This window comes from Tachysurus fulvidraco, chromosome 25, assembly GCF_022655615.1.
Source record: "Tachysurus fulvidraco isolate hzauxx_2018 chromosome 25, HZAU_PFXX_2.0, whole genome shotgun sequence".
Classification (NCBI taxonomy): domain Eukaryota; kingdom Metazoa; phylum Chordata; class Actinopteri; order Siluriformes; family Bagridae; genus Tachysurus; species Tachysurus fulvidraco.
This window is the reverse complement of record NC_062542.1, coordinates 1,160,335-1,179,633: the sequence shown is the minus strand read 5'-3', so window position 1 is coordinate 1,179,633 and position 19,299 is coordinate 1,160,335. Positions and strand designations below refer to the sequence as shown.

The following is a 19,299-nucleotide window of genomic DNA, read 5'->3' as shown; positions in this document are numbered from 1 at the left end:
ATTAGATAAAAATAGTGGTGTTTTATGTGAAATTAGCTGGTGTTATTACCAATGTGTCTCAGTAATCTGAATAAATCTGAAACACTCGTCTTGTTTATGGAATCAGATGTTTGTTTATTGTGGTAGAAATCTGGGCTTTTGGGAGAATTGTTACTCGTAATTCCTACACGGAGGTCGTCGGGTCACTAACAGGTTTTTAACAGGTTAAATGACATAAATTCAGCTTCAGTGCTTCTTTATTAGTCCACCATGAACTATGAATATGATGTTCTGTAATTGTATTTGACCAATCGGTGATCAGAAGCCTTTTTAGCTCCTCCCACATGTTGGATTGAGTACCGGTGCTTAGTTACAGTACGGATCGTTATACAGTGGAAACATTCATGATACAAATCAGGGCTTTAGATTGTTATGTAACGGGACCACGCTGTAGGAAACACCTTGAGGGTTTCAGATTAGTGCTTGAGTGTGTAACCTGAAGCACTGACCACTTACAAGGCTTTAAAGCTACCACATCTGAGACTAGGTTTGTTTTTTTAACCTCAGAATTTGAGTAGAACTCCACTGAAGCTTGTGGCATGATGTCATCATCAGTGAACTCACAAGCGTTCTATTCTGTTCTGTTCTCAGGTGTCACTCAGAACCTTGAAAGAATAAGTCAGCTTTGTATCCAAGAGAAACGTCGTGTTTTTGCTTCATCTGAGATTTAAAGTTGTCGCCCGTGATGTCTGACCATGAGTTAGACTTAACCGCTTCACTGATTCTTGAAAATGAGAAGCTCAGTCGTGAGCTGGAGGATCTGAAAACGCTGCAGAGCGTAGTGAAGGAGAACCTGGAGCTGCGCTCGAGGATGGACAGCTTCTCGACCAGAGATAAGATGATGGAGAAAAGCGAGCTGAACGCAGGTAGCCCACATCAGCAGCTCTCTCAGATCACTCACAAACACAACCTTTTCATCATTGACTGGTAGGATGTGGACCCATGCCATCCCCTGGACAGCATGCCTGCCATCTGTCAGCTGCATGGTGAAAGTGTCCTCACGGGTTTCTGTGTCATCGTGTATACAACTGAGCCTTAAGACAAACAGGTTCACATTTTTTAAATGGTGTATTTAACAGTCAACAGAAATCCTCCATTGACATACAATATATTATATAATTACATTAATATTTATAAAAATAAAGCTTTTATTTACTATCTCGTTCTCGTGCAGTGATTATTTTAACCGAGGAAAAGAAAGATATTTGTGAATAAAGCGGCTTGGACGCAATTTGTGTGCTTTGAGCTGCTTCTTGCAAAAAAACCCCAAAAACTTTTATCTGTAATGGAAATTTATCAGTGGTGTAAGATCTGTGTTTGTGTTGGTGATGCGTGTGATTCAGGGAAGAAATCCACACTCCAGCTGCGTGACAGTTTTGTGGGCGAGCGCTCGTTCAGATCCGGTCTCATGGCACCTCATCGCGTGTCGTCTCCTGTCAGAAACCCAGGGAGCAGACCTGCGTTTCCTGATGCGTCGTCCTCCTCGTCCTGCCAGGCGGTAAAAGGTGAGACTTTTATTCTGACATCGTGTTGCTTATGTTGTTTACTCGTACATGTTGTCATGTATCAATGCATGTAGTCGTTAAGAAGTTTAACTCAATCCACAGAGCCTGAGCGCTTGATGGGAGAAATCGCCTTTCAGCTGGAGCGCAGGATCCTCTCCCACGTCTTCTACAAACAGACGAGACTGTACGGCTTCACGGTGCACAACATACAGGACAAGATCATACAGGTGAGCCGGTGCAGGTCATGGGAAAGGTCAGACGCTAGGTTACAGGTCATAGGTCAGAATACAGGTGAGATTGTATGGATATTCAGTACAGGTGAGATAGTACAGGTCACAGCTCAAAGTACAAGCGAGTTATATGTTTAAGCACATGTTAGTTACGAGCAGGTCAAAGGTCACAGCGGTGATATCACTGTGATGTCCTTGGCAGGTGTCTACACATCCTCTGACAGGACAGGTGGATGAGACGTACAGGTCTGAGATGACCGAGCGCTATGTAGACCTGATGGATCGGCTCAGCGCTTTGGGCTACAACATGACACTCCATCCTCTCTTCACCGAGTTCATCATCAACATGTATGGCCTCCTAAAGGACCGACCGAACACACACGCATTCCAGGAGCAGGACTACAACGACCTGGACGTAGTAAGGTGTGTGATGTTGGAGACGATGCCTTCCAGCCTACTGAAAGACATGCTGATCCTCTTCTGCTGCCTGTGCTACATGGTGAAGAAGGACGGAAAGCCGGTCATCCTGTGGTAGCGCTACACGCTAGCTCAATTTCCCTGAGGTCTTATGTCAATTATTAAACAGCCTGGAACATGAAGTTACTGCTTTATTTCTTTTTATCATACAGTTTACAGATATTATCAGCTTCCACACACCAAGAACAACAATAACAGACATGAGCTTGAACAAGGGAGGCAAAGCTATTGTAGCTAATGAGTAAGGGAAGCTAACAGCCTTCGTAAGTTTGTTGTGTGAGTTTCTCAGACTGGCTGTGGTAGGAGGTGTGTGTGTTTGTGTGTGTGGTGTGTTTCAGTAGGAGGTTTCAGTATTTCAATTCAATTCAAGTTTCCAATTTAAGTTTATCTGTATAGCGCTTTTTACAATTGACATTGTCTCAAAGCAGCTTTACAGAACATCAACATAGAACAAAATGTTATTATAAAGAATAATATAAAGATTACTAGAATACAAAATTCAGGATTAATATTAGATAGATTTAGTTCACAGTGTGTATGTATTTATCCCCAATGAGCGAGTCTGAGGTGACTCAGGCAGCAGTGGCAAGGAAAAACTCTCTTAGATGGTAAGGAAGAAACCTTGAGAGGAACCGGACTCAAAGGGAAACCTCATCCTCATCTGGGTGACACTGGGGGTGATTATAAATATACAGTCTGATAAATGTTGTATAGATGCAAAAGATCACATGGAGTTCACATCTTTTTAGTATAGCAGAATCTAACTGTAGCTGGTAGATCTCTGGATGCCTCAGTGGTCCAAAATCTTCATGGCACGGAAGACGATCAGGGGTGGTATAATTTCTGGATGCCTCGGGATGGGTAGAAGAGAGAAGCAGTGGAGAGGGATTAACATATCCGCTGTTCATAAAATTTGCAATTCTGATATAATAGTGCACAGTATTATGGGATGTATTATGTGTACGCCTGACTAAAGAGATGAATTTTTAATCTACATTTAAACTGGGAAAGTGTGTCTGAGCCCCGAACACTATCAGGAAGACTATTCCAAAGTTTGGGAGCTAAATAAGAAAACGCTCTACCACCTTTAGTAGACTTAGATATTCTGGGAACTAGCAGAAGTCCTGAGTTTTGTGATCTCAGAGAGCGTGAAGGATTGTAACGTGTTAGAAGACTAGTTAGATACATGAGAGCTAAACCATTAAGAGCCTTGTACGTAAGTAGCAGCAGTTTGTAATCAGTTCTAAACTTAACAGGTAGCCAGTGTAGAGATGATAACATTGGGGTTAAAGGTCATACTTTCTTGTCCTAGTGAGAACTCTGGCAGCTGCATTTTGGACTAACTGTAACCTATTTATTAAAGATGCAGGACAACCACCTAGTAATGCATTACAATAGTCCAGTCTAGAGGTCATGAAGGCATGAACTAGCTTCTCAGCATCAGATACAGACAGGATGTTTCTCAGCTTGGTGATATTTCTAAGGTGGAAGAAGGCTGTTTTTTGTGGTATGTGCGATATGATTTTCGAGTATTTCAGTATGTTTCAGTAGGATGTTTCAGTAGGATGTTTCAGTAGGATGTTTCAGTAGGATGTTTCAGTGGTGCAGACACAGTTGTAGGTGTGTTTAAATCTAAGAGGTAAACTTAACCTCGCTCTGCTTCCACCACACCTTTAATACAAACCGCGGTAACGCGCAGAGACGCGCGTGCACGAGCCGAACCTAATACAGCTCTGACTGAACAAAACCGCTGGAGAGAGAGAGAGAGGAGGAGGAGGAGGAGGAGGAGGAGGGAGAGAGAGAGAGAGAGAGAGAGAGAACGAGCCTTTCCGCAGTTGTCTTGTATCTTGTGGTGTTTGTGATTCACAGGAAGGTAAAAGGTGGTGTTTAAACACTCAGCAGTTACACCGAGCCTCGTCAGGTGAGTATGTTTATGTTTAACTCCTGTTAGCTCGCTGGCTAACAAACACTTATTCACGTTGGGGATAAAACCGTGTAGAAACGTTAATAAGGGACGTGTCGGTTCGCCGCTTGTCGTGTGGAATCGACTCTTTAACCGAAGGCGCGCGCGCGCTGGAGCTCCATCACATTACTAACATTTAGGAATCAATTCCGGGAGTCGATTCCGCTCTGACGTCATCGCCGGTAAGGGTCTCTGTTTATTTGATACGCTTTTGATTCATTTCTCAGGAGTCACTGCTGCACTTCCGGTCCTGCGTGTCGACCTGCTTTCCTTTTCACTTCAGAGCATTTAAACACTGCTGGGTTGCCAGCACCTCTCCCCAGTTCATGTGAATCACCAAGGCTGTTTAATGAGGACAGGTATTATTGTGGGAAGTGTGCAGGGTTGCCAGATGTGTATCCCGGAAACAGACACAAAATAAATGTTCACTTTACGCTGATCAGCTCCCAAAACTCCACCCGAGCTGCTCAAACCGGTAGAACATGTGTGAGCTGCTGTACTGCGTTTCCTTATTACACACAATACCTGGATTATCATCGCATGACCTTAAATACATTCACTTATCAAGCTGCTGTCTGGGGTTTAAGAAATAATCATTTCATTCATCTTCTACCGCTTATCCGAACGTCTCGGGTCACGGGGAGCCTGTGCTTATCTCAGGTGTCATCGGGCATCGAGGCAGGATACACCCTGGACGGAGTGCCAACCCATCACAGGGCACACACACACTCTCATTCACTCACACACACACACTACGGACAATTTTCCAGAGATGCCAATCAACCTACCATGCATGTCTTTGGACTGGGGGAGGAAACCGGAGTACCCGGAGGAAACCCCCGAGGCACGGGGAGAACATGCAAACTCCACACACACAAGGCGGAGTCGGGTATCGAACCCCCGAGCCTGGAGGTGTGAGGCGAACGTGCTAACCACTAAGCCACCGTGCACCCCCTTTAATAAAAAGAGGAGAGGAGATAACATCACATCACATCACATCACACCCGTTAGTACATTACAGATGTTTAGGTCATTTCAGTCATTTTATTACTCTCTAAACTTTTTGTTTACTAGTACGTAGCTATAACTGGTCTAGAGCCCAAGCTGAGTGGAGTTACACAAGTTCTCCCAGTGACTCCAGATCCACCGGATCATGCTAACATCCTGAGATGAATAAATGATCTCATGTGAACTTAAACAGTAATTCAGCAGGAGGGTCTGGTCACACAGACTCCACAGAGAACTACAGCTCTGCTTCACTTCTCATCGGTTCAGTCGTAAAGCCGTGATTCGTTGGCGTCAGGATTTCAAGCCTCACCCTTTGATTCTTATCACCCATGTTTGCGTTTCCAATCAGGACACCGAGAGCTTAGAAACGTTTCCTGTCCACTCAGTTCCCAGTTCAACCCCAGTAACCACACCTCGATCCTGCTGATCGTTCTGTGCACTTTGTGGTTAGCAGAAAGATCAACTTGTGTGCTGACTGCAGATGGTTAGAGGTGGACAGATGGCGAGGGCTGGATTAGCGTCTACATGTCTGTTCTTGCCCTCATCTCACCACGCTGCGCTTATTTATCAGGGGTGAAAGTCCTTCACTGCTCCAGTAAACAGATCTTTCGAATGCATTATATTTAACAGCTTGACGTATTCAGAGGAAATCAGTAATATAGAAAATATTACACCAGATATTGAGTTTTGGGAATTCTGGGGATTTGGATGCGACATATCACGACTCATATCAAACAATCTCGAGATTTCTGAAAGGATGCTTTGGCTGATGAATATTAAAGCGACGAGAGGTCTAAGGGTAGCTGTTAAAGTGTAACTGTAAAATATGCGACTAAAAAAAGGAGGAATAAGACGTGAGGTTTGAGAGAACAGCTTACTGAAGCGGAAAGTAGTTCCTGTTCTGTGATATTCTTACGCTCGTGGCGCCACACAAGAAAATAGTTCCCTCTATAAAAAATAAGCCCCATTCGGGGTGGATTAGTTTTCCATGTGGAGACGGTGTAATGCGGTTATTTCCGGATTATTTCTGGGATGTTAGTCTGAATGTGTCTGCAGGGAAAGATCTTTTTATTCTTTTTATTTCCTCCTTATAAACTGGCAGAAGAAACAACTTGAGGGTTTTGAATCGATTCGTTTTGCGTCCATCACTCCGGACGTCTCTGAACAGACCACACACCACTTAAGAGCTCCAGTGCTGCAGGTTTAGAGATTTATTCAGCTGATTTTACATCGTTTCAGTTAAACGTGATCCAACATCTGCCCTGATGTGTGATGTCTTTTCTCAGTAGCAGGAGAACATCTTCAGGTCTACAGATCAGGTGAAGTTTGGACTGAACATGTTGGAATATTCAGCTAATATTCACTTTTGCTTTTTTTTTAAATCGTAGGGCGATTAATTGTCCGCAGGCGGAAGGTTTGGATGAACAAAGCGTGTTCGATGGGAGATGATTGGACGTGTCCTGGGCTGCTGCGTGTCCTTGTTGTGGTGTTGTGAGAAGAGGAATGCCTCTGAGAGAATCTGCCTTCCCTAATGGCTTCGTCGAGGCTCTTCATGCCCTGGGATGGGGCCTCGTCTTCCCCTGCTTCTGGTTCCTGGACCGACTCATTGCCGTGTGTGTGTCCACGACACCGGAGCGCAGGCGGAGACTTGAGGAACAGTGCTTCCTCCACCCTCTCAAGGTCTTTCTTGGCTTCTTGCTCTTTTTCTTCTTGTTTATGGTCTCGGCACCGTTTGCTTTGTTGGGTTTCCTGTTGTGGGCGCCGCTCCAGTGCGCTCGTCGTCCCTTCTCTTATATGCGGCGGGAGGCGACAATAAAGCTGCATGACCGTAACGCTGGATGGGAGGAGTCTGGAAAGGTGACGTTTGGGTTTTTAAGTGCTAATCTGTGCCTCCTGCCTGGGGGACTGGCACGCTTTAATAACCTGGCTCACACGCAGCAGAGGGCACACGTCATCGGGCGCAACATCGTGCAGGGCGTCAGCCGGCCGCATATCCGCATTTTCATCGACTCACCCAGTAGCTGCGGAGCCTTGAGCCCATCGTCCAGCCTCCTGAACTCAGGCTCTGCCTCCTACGGCACCACTAATGCTCAGACACAGCCAGCGACACTAGAGCAGGACGGAGACGTTCCTACAAATGTACCGTCAGAAGAACAGGCTGTGAATGCTGATAAAGAAATCCTCCAAACGTCCACAGATGGCGCCGTGGCAAGCAATCACACGCACGAACTCCAGGTGAACGGAAGCCACGTGAAGCCTTTAGGAGCGTTACACACGCCTCTGGAGGTGTCAGCTCTGTTTCCAGCCGATGTGGACATCCTGTGCCTGCAGGAAGTCTTTGATAAGAGGGCGGCGGCCAAATTGGCTGAGATTTTGTCTCCGCTCTTTGGTCACATCCTGTATGATGTGGGCGTGTACGCCTGCAGCTCCGGCTCCTGCTTTAAGTTCTTCAACAGCGGCTTGTTGGTGGCCAGTCGCTACCCGGTGATGGAGGCACAGTACCGCTGCTTCCCCAACGGACGAGGGGAGGACGCTCTTGCTGCTAAGGGCCTGCTGTCTCTGAAGGTGCACATACTTATGACACTGAAATGGGTTTCCTTAGTTAACTTTTATATGTTTATTATGTGCCTTTGTCTTTTACTGCCGTTGTGTGTAAATGTTTTTGTGTAGACACCAAACGAAAATTGTTTAAGTTTCTTCTCACCCATGTGTGTGTGTGTGTGTGTGTGTGTGTGTGTGTGTGTGTGTGTGTGTGTGTGTGTGTGTGTGTGTTCATAAACACCCATCAGCTCTCAATGAACTTCATTTATACTTGGCCACACCCACAAAACTCCATATATGGCAAAGAGAGCTGAAAATATAACGAGGACTAAACAGTGGAAGAGTTTGTCTCTGTGCAGTTCATCTGCAGTCTTGTCACAATAACTGTAGTGTGTGTATATGTGTGTGTGTGTGTATGTGTGTATATGTGTGTGTATGTGTGTGCGTGTGTGTGCGTGTGTGTGTGTGTGTGTGTGTGTGTGTGTGTGTGTGTGCGTATGTGTGTATGTGTGTGCATGTGTGTGTGTGTGTATGTCTGTATGTGTATGTATGTGTGTATGTCTGTGTGTGTGTGCGTGTGTGTGTGTGTGTATGTGTGTGTGTGTGTGTGTGTGTGTGTGTGTGTGTGTGTGCGTATGTGTGTATGTGTGTGCATGTGTGTGTGTGTGTATGTCTGTATGTGTATGTATGTGTGTATGTCTGTGTGTGTGTGCGTGTGTGTGTGTGTGTATGTGTGTGTGTATGTATGTGTGTGTGTGTGTGTGTGTGGGTGTGTGGGTGTGTGTATGTGTGTGTGTGTGTGTGTGTGTGTATATGTCTGTGTGTGTGTGTGTGTGTGTGTGTGTGTGTGTGTGTGTGTATGTGTGTGTGTGTGTGTGTGTGGGTGTGTGTGGGTGTGTGTGTGTGTGTGTGTGTGTGTGTGTGTGTGTGTGTGTGTATGTGTGTGTGTATGTATGTGTATGTGTGTGTGTGTGTGTGTGTGTGTGTGTGTATGTGTGTGTGTGTGTGTGTGTGTGACTCACAATAACTCAACAATTCTGTCAGTACTAATGCTAATCGCTAATATTAACCCATCAACAGAAACTCATCAATGAAGGATAAAATTCACATTACTGAGATTATTAATATTTAAGTCAGGGGTTAAATGTCGGATATTAATGTGAATGTTTCTGAGTGACGTGTAATGAAGCGCTTTCCTTGTCAGGTACAAACTGGGCTACAGACAGGAGAGAAGAACATGGTGGGGTTTTTTAACTGCACTCATCTTCACGCTCCACAAGGTAGGACGTCTTCACGTCTCGCGCCTCGTATCTTTATCTCCGACGCCTCGTCTGAAACGTTTCGTTCTCGTGAAGGTGAAGCTGTGGATTTTTTTTGTTCTCCTGCTTTTAGGGGAAGGAGCCGTTCGGTGTGAGCAGATGGACATGATCACCAAGTGGATGGAGGAGTTCCAGAGCGCAAGCAGGCAGCAGGACGAGGTGGTGGTGTTCGACGTGCTCTGTGGAGACTTCAACTTCGACAACTGCTCTCCGGGTAGGTCCCAAAAATCAACAGGACACAATCCTGTACTGTAAAGTTCACAAATCTCATAAAGTAGTCAAAAATCCTTCCTCTATTTTATCCTTCTGAGGTGATTTATTACTTATTTCTCATTTTATTGTATATTTCTCTTTATTTCTTTATGCTAATCTTTTAACTTTTCATTTTTTCATTCATCTTCCTAATTATAAAAATTGTTTAATGTTTTACATTCACATTACAATTTATGTATTTTTTTTATATATTTTAAAATCTCTTAATTGTTTTTATTTTATCATTTTTATTTTACATTATTTTAAAATGTTTACATTTATTATTACATTTATTTCATATTATTACATATTTATACAAATTTGTCACTTTTTTATTTTATTATTCTGCTAGATTATTGATGTATATTTTAGTTTATTCTGTATTTATACGTCTTAATTTTAAAGTATATCATGTTTATAAATCCATTTGTCACTAATGAATTATTAATGAATTATTAATGAACTAACAACTTTCCTGACCCAGTTTCTGACGTTACAGACGTTATTGTTATTATCACTGTTAAAGTAAATTACGTAATCATCCGTCACGTGGCGTCATAATCAGACACGACGTGTCAGAAGTGAGCTTTTATATCTGTGACGTCACTGTGTGACATTAATGTGGTAATGAAAAGCTCATTAATGTTAACAGAGAATCACGTTAATGACAGAACACTGAGTTACACACAGATTACACTACAGTTACACTACTGGTACTGTTGTCCTTTATGTTGTGTACAAGGTGTTGGTGTGTGTGTGTGTGTGTGTGTGTGTGTGTGTGTGTGTGTGTGTGTGTAGATGATGATCTGGAGCAGAAACACACTCTGTTTAATGACTACACGGATCCTTGCAGAGCCGCAGCAGGACGAGAGAAACCCTGGGCTATAGGTACATACGCACACACACACGCACACACACACACGCACACACACACAAACACACACATGCACACACACACGCGCGCACACAAACACACACACACACACACACACAAACACACACATACACACATGCACACACATGCACACACAAACACACACATACACACACACACACGCTCACATACACACACACACGCACACATACACACACATACACACACACACATACACACACACACACACACACACACACACACACACACACACACGTGGACACATACACGCACATACACATACACACGCACATACACACACACACACACACACACGTACACACACACACGCACACATACACACACACGCACACATACACACGCACGCATGCATACGCACACATACACACATACAAACGCACACACACACACACACACATACACACACACACACATACACACGCACATACACATGCACACGCACATACACATGCACACACACACACACACAAGCATACACACACACACACACACACACACACACACACACACACACACACACAAAGCAGCTCTGGCTGTGGTACAGGATTGTATTGTTTATGTTTCTATGTTATTTGCTCATGTTTGTGTTTGTTTTTCTTCACCTCCTCGTCTCAGGGACTCTGTTACAGCAGCCTACGTTGTATGATGAAGAAGTGAACAGTCCAGATAACCTGCAGAGGTAAACCTCAGCCATGTGTCGTGGACTTATTCATCTACAAACACAACAATTTTATAAGAGAGGAAATAATTTATTGTTAAAAATAAAAATAAAATACAATTATTAAATAAAGTATAGAATCTTATTTTCATTTCAATTTAATAATTTCTGCAGGACTCTGGAAAATGAAGAGGTGCGTAAACTGTACCTGGCGCCCCCCGTACCCCGGGGCGACACCCCCCTGGTGTACCCTGAACCTGGGGAGGCCTGGGTGGGCCGCCGCATCGACTACCTCCTCTACAGAGAGAGCACACTGACTGACTGCTGGTGTACGGTGAGACACTCACACTTTACTGATGCTCACTAAACCTAATCCTAATCCTCACCCCAACACTAATCCTAATCCTAATCCTCACCCCAACACTAATCCTAATCCTCACCCCAACACCAATCCTAATCCTCACCCCAACACTAATCCTAATCCTCACCCCAACACTAATCCTAATCCTCACCCCAACACTAAACCTAATCCTCACCCCAACACTAAACCTAATCCTCACCCCAACACTAATCCTAATCCTCACCCCAACACCAATCCTAATCCTCACCCCAACACTAATCCTAATCCTAATCCTCACCCCAACACTAATCCTAATCCTCACCCCAACACCAATCCTAATCCTCACCCCAACACTAATCCTAATCCTATTCCTCACCCCAACACTAATCCTAATCCTCACCCCAACACCAATCCTAATCCTCACCCCAACACTAATCCTAATCCTCACCCCAACACTAATTCTAATCCTCACACCAACACTAAACCTAATCCTCACCCCAACACTAAACCTAATCCTCACCCCAACCCTTATCCTAATCCTCACCCCAACACTAAACCTAAACCTAATCCTCACCCCAACCCTTGTCCTAATCCTCACTCCAACACTAATCCTAATCCTCACCCCAACACTAATCCTAATCTAAACCATCATTCTATCATCATCTTAATTCTTATCCTTATTCTGTCGCTGACCTGAACCTTAATCTCTATACTAACCCTAATGATTCTCGTGTCTCAGTGTTCAGTGCTCAGTGTTCAGTACTCAGTGCTCAGTGTTCAGTGTTCAGTACTCAGTGTTCAGTACTCAGTGCTCAGTGTTCAGTACTCAGTGTTCAGTACTCAGTGTTCAGTACTCAGTGCTCAGTGTTCAGTGTTCAGTGCTCTGTGTTCAGTGTTCAGTGTTCAGTACTCAGTGTTCAGTACTCAGTGCTCAGTGTTCAGTGCTCAGTGTTCAGTGTTCAGTACTCAGGGTTCAGTGCTCTGTGTTCAGTGTTCTGTGCTCAGTACTCAGTGCTCTGTGTTCAGTGTTCAGTGTTCAGTACTCAGTGTTCAGTGCTCTGTGTTCAGTGCTCTGTGTTCAGTGCTCAGTTTTCAGTACTCAGTGTTCAGTGCTCAGTGTTCAGTGTTCTGTGTTCAGTGTTCAGTGTTCAGTACTCAGTGTTCAGTGCTCTGTGTTCAGTGTTCTGTGCTCAGTACTCAGTGTTCAGTACTCAGTGTTCAGTGCTCTGTGTTCAGTGCTCAGTTTTCAGTACTCAGTGTTCAGTGCTCTGTGTTCAGTGCTCAGTTTTCAGTACTCAGTGTTCAGTGTTCTGTGCTCAGTACTCAGTGTTCAGTGCTCTGTGTTCAGTGCTCAGTGTTCAGTACTCAGTGTTCAGTGCTCTGTGTTCAGTACTCAGTGTTCATTGTTCAGTGCTCAGTATTCAATGCTCAGTGTTCAGTGCTCAGTGTTCAGTGCTCAGTGTTCAGTATTCAGTACTCAGTGTTCAGTGCTCAGTGTTCAGTATTCAGTACTCAGTGTTCAATACTCAATGCTCAGTGTTCAATACTCAATGCTCAGTGTTCAGTGCTCAGTGTTCAGTATTCAGTGCTCAGTGTTCAGTACTCAGTGTTCAGTACTCAGTGCTCAGTGCTCTGTGTTCAGTACTCAGTGTTCATTGTTCAGTGCTCAGTATTCAATGCTCAGTGTTCAGTGCTCAGTGTTCAGTATTCAGTACTCAGTGTTCAATACTCAATGCTCAGTGTTCAGTGCTCAGTGTTCAGTATTCAGTACTCAGTGTTCAATACTCAATGCTCAGTGTTCAGTGCTCAGTGTTCAGTATTCAGTGCTCAGTGTTCAGTGCTCAGTACTCAGTGCTCAGTGCTCAGTGTTCAGTGCTCAGTGTTCAGTACTCAGTGTTCAATACTCAATGCTCAGTGTTCAGTGCTCAGTGTTCAGTATTCAGTGCTCAGTGTTCAGTACTCAGTGCTCAGTGTTCAGTACTCAGTGCTCAGTGCTCAGTGTTCAGTGTTCAGGTCATTTTATTACGGGTTTCTTCTAATTTGATCTTCAACATGATCTCCTGTCTGCCTTACAGGAGGTTGAGGAGTTTACATACGTGACTCAGCTGGCTACATTAACAGATCACATCCCTGTCGGCCTGAGACTCAGTGTCACACTCAACTCCTCAGGCTCATGAGCTGTAGCATGTAGCATGTCACACTCACACACTCACACACACACTCACACACACACACACACACACACACACACACACACACACACACACACACACACACACACTCACACACTCACTCACACACACACACACACACACACTCACACTCACACACTCACACACTCACACACACACACTCACATACACACATACACACTCACATACACACACACACACACACACACTCACACACACACTGCATCTGACCTGCTGCTCTTTCAGTTTATAGGAATAAATGATTTTATATATATGTAGCTAAATTGTAATGTATCTGTGATTATCAGGTGAGAAAGCTGTCAGTTCTGTCGTTATAATGTTATAAAGACACTTTCATGCTTTGGGGTTAAATACTAATGAATGAAATGAAATGAAAATTTTGCACTTCTGCAGCATGGATTGTATTCAAGACATAAAATAACATTAAATAAATTAAAGACATTAAATAAATTAAAGACATTAAATAAATTAAAGACATTAAATAAATTAAAGACATGACTCCTGCATGGTTTAGAGGCACCGAGAGCACCGACGTCACTGGCAATAAATCACAACTTTTTGCAACCTTTTTTGTTTGTTTGTTTGTTTGTTTTTTCATGCACACAGATGATTGATGAACTATTTTAATAAAAATGTGATGCTTTTCAAATGTGGACTGATTATTTATTTCCTATTTAAAAAGTTATTATTCATTTCCTACCGCTTATTCAAAGTTCTCGGGTCACGGGGAGCCTGTGCATCTCAAGCGTCATCGGGCATCGAGGCAGGATACACCCTGGACGGAGTGCCAACCCATCACAGGGCACACACACACACACACACACACACACACACTACGGACAATTTTCCAGAGATGCCAATCAACCTACCATGCATGTCTTTGGACCGGGGGAGGAAACCGGAGTACCCGGAGGAAACCCCCGAGGCACGGGGAGAACATGCAAACTCCACACACACAAGGCGGAGGTGGGAATCAAACCCCCAACCCTGGAGGTGTGAGGCGGACGTGCTAACCACTAAAAAGTTAGTAATTTAATTCAATTAAAATGTATCTGTATAGCGGTTTTTACAATTGACATCGTCTCAAAGCAGCTTTACAGAACGTAAACATAAAACAGAAGGTTATTATAAAGATTAATATAAAGATTAATATTAGATATATTTAAATGTGTTTGTATTTATCCCCAATAAGCAAGTCTGAGGTGACTCAGGTGACTGTGGGGAGGAAAAACTCCCTTAGATGGTAAAGGAAGAAACCTTGAGAGGAACCAGACTCAAAGAGGAACCTCATCCTCATCTGGGTGACCCTGGGGGTGTGATTATATATATACAGTCTGATAAATGTATTGATGAGGAGGTTGTTGTCCTCAAAGACCACATGGAGTTTCATCTCCTCTTTACTACAGCAGAGTCTCAGGATCCTCACAGAGTCGCCTTCATCTCATCGAAGGTCCTAAACCTTCATCACACAGAAGACAATCTGAGCTGGTACAATTTCTGGATGCCTCGTGATGGTAGAAAGAGAGAAGCAGTGAAGAGGAATTAACGTAGCTGCTGTTTATCATATTAACAAGCACTAGATGATAATGTGCTTTTGGTCTGATGTAATAGAGCACCATATTATGGGATGTATTATGTGTGTGTCTGACTAAAGAGATGAGTTTTTATTCTACATTTAAACTCTGATAATTAATCCATTATTAAACAAGGACAAATAAAAAAACAAAACATTAAACAAGAAAATATTGACAATCGAATGTTTTAAACCCAATTCTAAAAACTCTGCAGACAAAAACGCACAAAAACTTTTGTTTGCTTTTGAAAAGGTCTTTTATTGTTCAGTTTCCGGTTTCCTATATCCGGTTGTTCTTAATAACAAAGATGGCGGCGTTAGAGACAGAAGCTGGACTGTTCTTCGTTGTAAACAACATTCCTGTAAAATTCCGCTCGGCGGATCTGAGAAATTATTTCAGCCAGTTTATAGAAAGCGGAGGATTTTTATGTTTTCACTACCGACACAGACCGGAAGTGAGAGTAAAGCCAGCGAAACCGAGTGAGGAAGAGGAGGAGAAAGAGGAAGGTGAGAAACAGAGTGAGGTTAAAGCCGAAGCTTCTTGTTGCTGTGTGGTTTCTGTGAAGGAAAAAGAAGCGACGCGTTTTGTGAAGATGTACAGCGGGAATCAGTGGGTCGACTCTCAGGGGAACTGGCTGATGAAGCGGTGTCTGATCCGGAGGATTAAAGCGTCCGTTCACACCGGTGAGTCACAATCCGGTTACTGAACCGATTCCTTTATCGGCTTCATGAAATAAACCGTCTATAAGCTGTAACAGTGCGAGTTTACTAACGGGACGTTTTCCCTTTGATTGTCTGATGTTTCCTGAACAGATCCGGATGGTTTTCCGTATAAGACGAAGGCAGAGTTGAGGCGTCCGATCTCACAAACGGATCGTGTCTCTAAATCTGATCTATACGTCATGCCCGAACTGACACCACCCGCTCTGATGCCCGCTGGTAACGTGGGCACTCCGGTCAGCGTGTTCCTGCAGCTCATCCAGTCCTGTCGCTTTCCTCCACGTCTCATCCGCAAACTGGGCCTCGTCTTCCCCAAGACCGGCTCACACCGTCGCTATGGCAACGTGCCCTACCAGTACAACACGCCCGTGGTGGAGGCGAGCGAGGAGAGCGTGTTCACCGCAGGAGGCGTAGAAATCTGTGGGCCGGGGGGCATCGCTTCGACCGCGAGCGGCGAGAAACCGAGAGACAGGACGCGTGAGAACAAGGACCAGCCAATCAGAGAGGAGAGTGAGGAGGAAGAGGAGGAAGACTCAGGACCAGACGATGTGAGTCATTTCATGCGGTGTGTGAGAGGTGGTTGATGGAGAGAGAGAGAGAGAGAGAGAGAGAGAAAGAGCTGGTCCACCACTCTACTCAACTACGTGTGTGTGTGTGTGTGTGTGTTTGCGTCAGGACGATGATCGGTGTGAGGAATGGGAGCGACACGAGGCTCTGCACGAGGACGTGACTTCTCAGGAGAGAAGTAAAGAGCGTCTGTTTGAGGAGGAGATCGAGCTGAAGTGGGAGAAAGGAGGCTCAGGCCTCGTGTTCTACACCGACGCTCAGTACTGGCAGGAGGAGGAGGGGGGTCAGTCACGTGCTACACATCTGCATTAACATCTGCATTAACTGCTAGCGCATATGTTTTATTATTAAAGTTAAAATACAAACGGTTAAAAACATAAAGGCTGGAATCAATTTTTGAAATGACAAAAAGTGAAAATAATATAAATGATCAAAAGAAATTGTTTCAAAAATCAGAAATCATAATTAAAAACGTTATTTTTGCGTAAAGAATAGATTTATTTTCAGATTGAGTTGTAATTGACTGTAAATTGCATTGTGCACTTTCTTTTGTATTCATGATTCATTTTGATCTTTTTTTCTAGATTTCGACGAGCAGACGACAGACGACTGGGACGTGGACATGAGCGTCTACTACGATAAAGGTAGTTTTTAAAAAAACTCTTATTTTATCATTTACCAGAGTAACTCCGAGTCCAAAAGCGTTTTGTTTCTTGTTTGATTCCAAATTTTTTTTAAATCAGAAGTGTTGTAAAGCTTTACTCATAATGTCGTTAGTTAGCGAGAGAAATCGTTAACCTGTCGTCTGTTGTACGTTGCCGTGGTCGCGACATCGCTGCTGATCAGACGGCGGAGACATGGACTCCAGAGACTACGTCCGTATGCGCTATGAGAAGCGGCTGAGGGACGGGGCGGAGCGGCAGAAGATCGGCACCTTCGAGAAATTCACGAAGGTAAGAAGGTTAAAGCGAGCTGCATAGACACATAAAGACGCCGAGGTTTATACCGTGGGACGGAGCCTTTATTTTATGCTCACTATTAAAATGAGCGTTTCCTCCAGTCGTAAAATCCCCGGCTGTGAGACGCGTCCACGTCCCAATCGTCTGCGTGTGTGAAATCTCTGCTGGATTTCTGCAGTAATGAGCAGTAAATTAAAAAGAATGCTCCTCACTTGCTTTTATTGCAGATAAAAATAAAGAAGGAAATGGTTAGCTTTAGTTAGAGCGCACTCTGAGATGTGTGTGTGTGTGTGTGTGTGTGTGTGTGTGTGTGTGTGTGTGTGTGTGTTCTAGGGCGTGGGACGGCGTGTGATGGAGAAACAGGGCTGGAAAGACGGCGAGGGACTCGGACACTCTCGCTTGGGGATTCCCGAGGCTTTAGAGGGTGAAGGACAGCATCCCAGCTGTAAGAGAGGCTTCGGGTGAGTCACTTCATCACAGCAACACTTTCTTTCCTCCCACACTAACGATGAGAGACCACCTTCTCGTCTAATTGAGGAAATCGTGTGTTTTTCTCTGCAGGTATCACGGGGAAAAACTCAGCTCTTTTCGACCTCTTAAAAAACGTCGGCCCGAATTTCACATACTGACCGTTTACGACGAGCCGAAAGAGACGGACCGGGGCGACACACTCCTGCGCCGCCAGCCGAGCAGCAGCATGAAATACACACAGTGACGTTCAGACGGAGGCACAGAGCCTCAGGACTGACATTTAGCTCTTTTATAATTCAGTACATTGTCTGGAGTCTGAATGATCTTCCCTTGTTATAAAGGGTTTTTTTTTTTTGCATCATTTTGTGACCCGGTTATTAAACTATGAGGAAACGTCGACGGGAAATGATGAGTTTTCAGTGAGTCAACTCTTTTGGCTCATAAAAGAAATCATTTTGAATTTTCTAAAACATCTTTAAAAAGAATGGTCTTTTAACCAGTGATTATATTTATTATGTTTGTGTCTTATTAAAATGATTTATTTACTATCTGCCTCCTCAAATTATATGTGTATTGTCAATTACATCATTATTAATAATATTATAATATATCATAATATCATAATATGTTCACTCTCACACACTCTCACAAACACTCATTCTGACACACACACTCACTCTCTCTCTCTCACACACACACACACACACACACACACACACACACACACACACACACACACACTGCTTCAGACCTGCTGCTGTTTCAGTTTAGAGGAATAAATTGTTTTATATATAAGGAGCTAAATTGTAATGTATCTGTGATTATCATAACATCATTTATACTAAAACTAAACATTCCTGCATTCCCACACTTGCTGCTTTGCAAAAAAAGTTAAAAACATTTTTTTTTTGTAAAACATTTACATTTTTGACAAGTTTTTTTAAAAATTGACTAAGTATATTATTAAGTAATATTGTTAACTTTATAGACGGCCAAACATAAACAGGTAAACAATTATAGTTACAGATACATTTGGCAGTAAGAAGTGTTTTATTACGTAAACATTTTTATTTCCTCACACAATAATGACATTAGGAGAAATTCTGTGTTTTATAAACCGACTCTTTTTCTCTGAATCACAGGAGAAAAGTTCAGCTGTCTTTATATTTCTAAAATAAAACACTTGTATGTTTAATACGGAAGTTCATTCGTATTAATTCGTCATATTTCATACAACGTGTGAGTCACTGAACAAGTACAATAGAGTCGAATACGTCGTTAGGGTCAAAATAAAAAAGCTGAAATCACAAATTCCTGTTCAGAGTTTTTAAAACTAAAAAAGAACCTTTTATTTTATTATATGCAAATAAAAGCCAATATTATTTAAATAAAAAAGAATACTGGATTTTATTTTTGTTATATTTTAAAAATAAACATAATACAATAGAAATTAAATAGAAAATATTTAACAAATTATTGTACAAAAAAATAAAATTAATAATAATAATAATAATAATAATAATAATTATTATTATTATTATTATTATT

At 43.1% G+C, this 19,299-nt stretch overlaps 3 protein-coding genes across 4 annotated transcripts; all 3 read left to right on the top strand.

Moving 5' to 3' along the window:
• Positions 1-630: 630 nt before the first annotated feature.
• LOC113634360 (speriolin-like protein) lies at positions 631-2,373 on the top strand. Its single transcript, XM_027133266.2, has 4 exons — positions 631-905; positions 1,383-1,544; positions 1,647-1,771; positions 1,977-2,373. Exons 1-4 carry the CDS (start codon positions 725-727, stop codon positions 2,307-2,309), a joined length of 801 nt encoding a protein of 266 aa, XP_026989067.2. The 5' UTR covers positions 631-724; the 3' UTR covers positions 2,310-2,373.
• Positions 2,374-3,886: 1,513 nt separating this feature from the next.
• smpd5 (sphingomyelin phosphodiesterase 5) lies at positions 3,887-14,110 on the top strand. 2 transcript variants are annotated; one of them, XM_027133268.2, is made up of 8 exons: positions 3,887-4,172; positions 6,611-7,787; positions 8,968-9,043; positions 9,156-9,296; positions 10,133-10,222; positions 10,866-10,929; positions 11,083-11,242; positions 13,324-14,110. In XM_027133268.2, the coding sequence occupies exons 2-8, from the start codon at positions 6,726-6,728 to the stop codon at positions 13,423-13,425; spliced, it is 1,695 nt and encodes a 564-aa protein (XP_026989069.2). In that variant the 5' UTR covers positions 3,887-4,172; positions 6,611-6,725; the 3' UTR covers positions 13,426-14,110. The 2 variants fall into 2 exon arrangements, with proteins under 2 accessions (XP_026989069.2, XP_047664881.1); XM_047808925.1 differs by lacking the exon at positions 3,887-4,172 and adding an exon at positions 4,182-4,396.
• A 1,209-nt stretch (positions 14,111-15,319) lies between these two features.
• gpatch3 (G patch domain containing 3) lies at positions 15,320-18,297 on the top strand. Its single transcript, XM_027133274.2, has 7 exons — positions 15,320-15,718; positions 15,848-16,302; positions 16,430-16,604; positions 16,906-16,965; positions 17,168-17,274; positions 17,614-17,741; positions 17,842-18,297. Exons 1-7 carry the CDS (start codon positions 15,343-15,345, stop codon positions 17,993-17,995), a joined length of 1,455 nt encoding a protein of 484 aa, XP_026989075.2. The 5' UTR covers positions 15,320-15,342; the 3' UTR covers positions 17,996-18,297.
• The last annotated feature ends 1,002 nt before the right edge of the window (positions 18,298-19,299 follow it).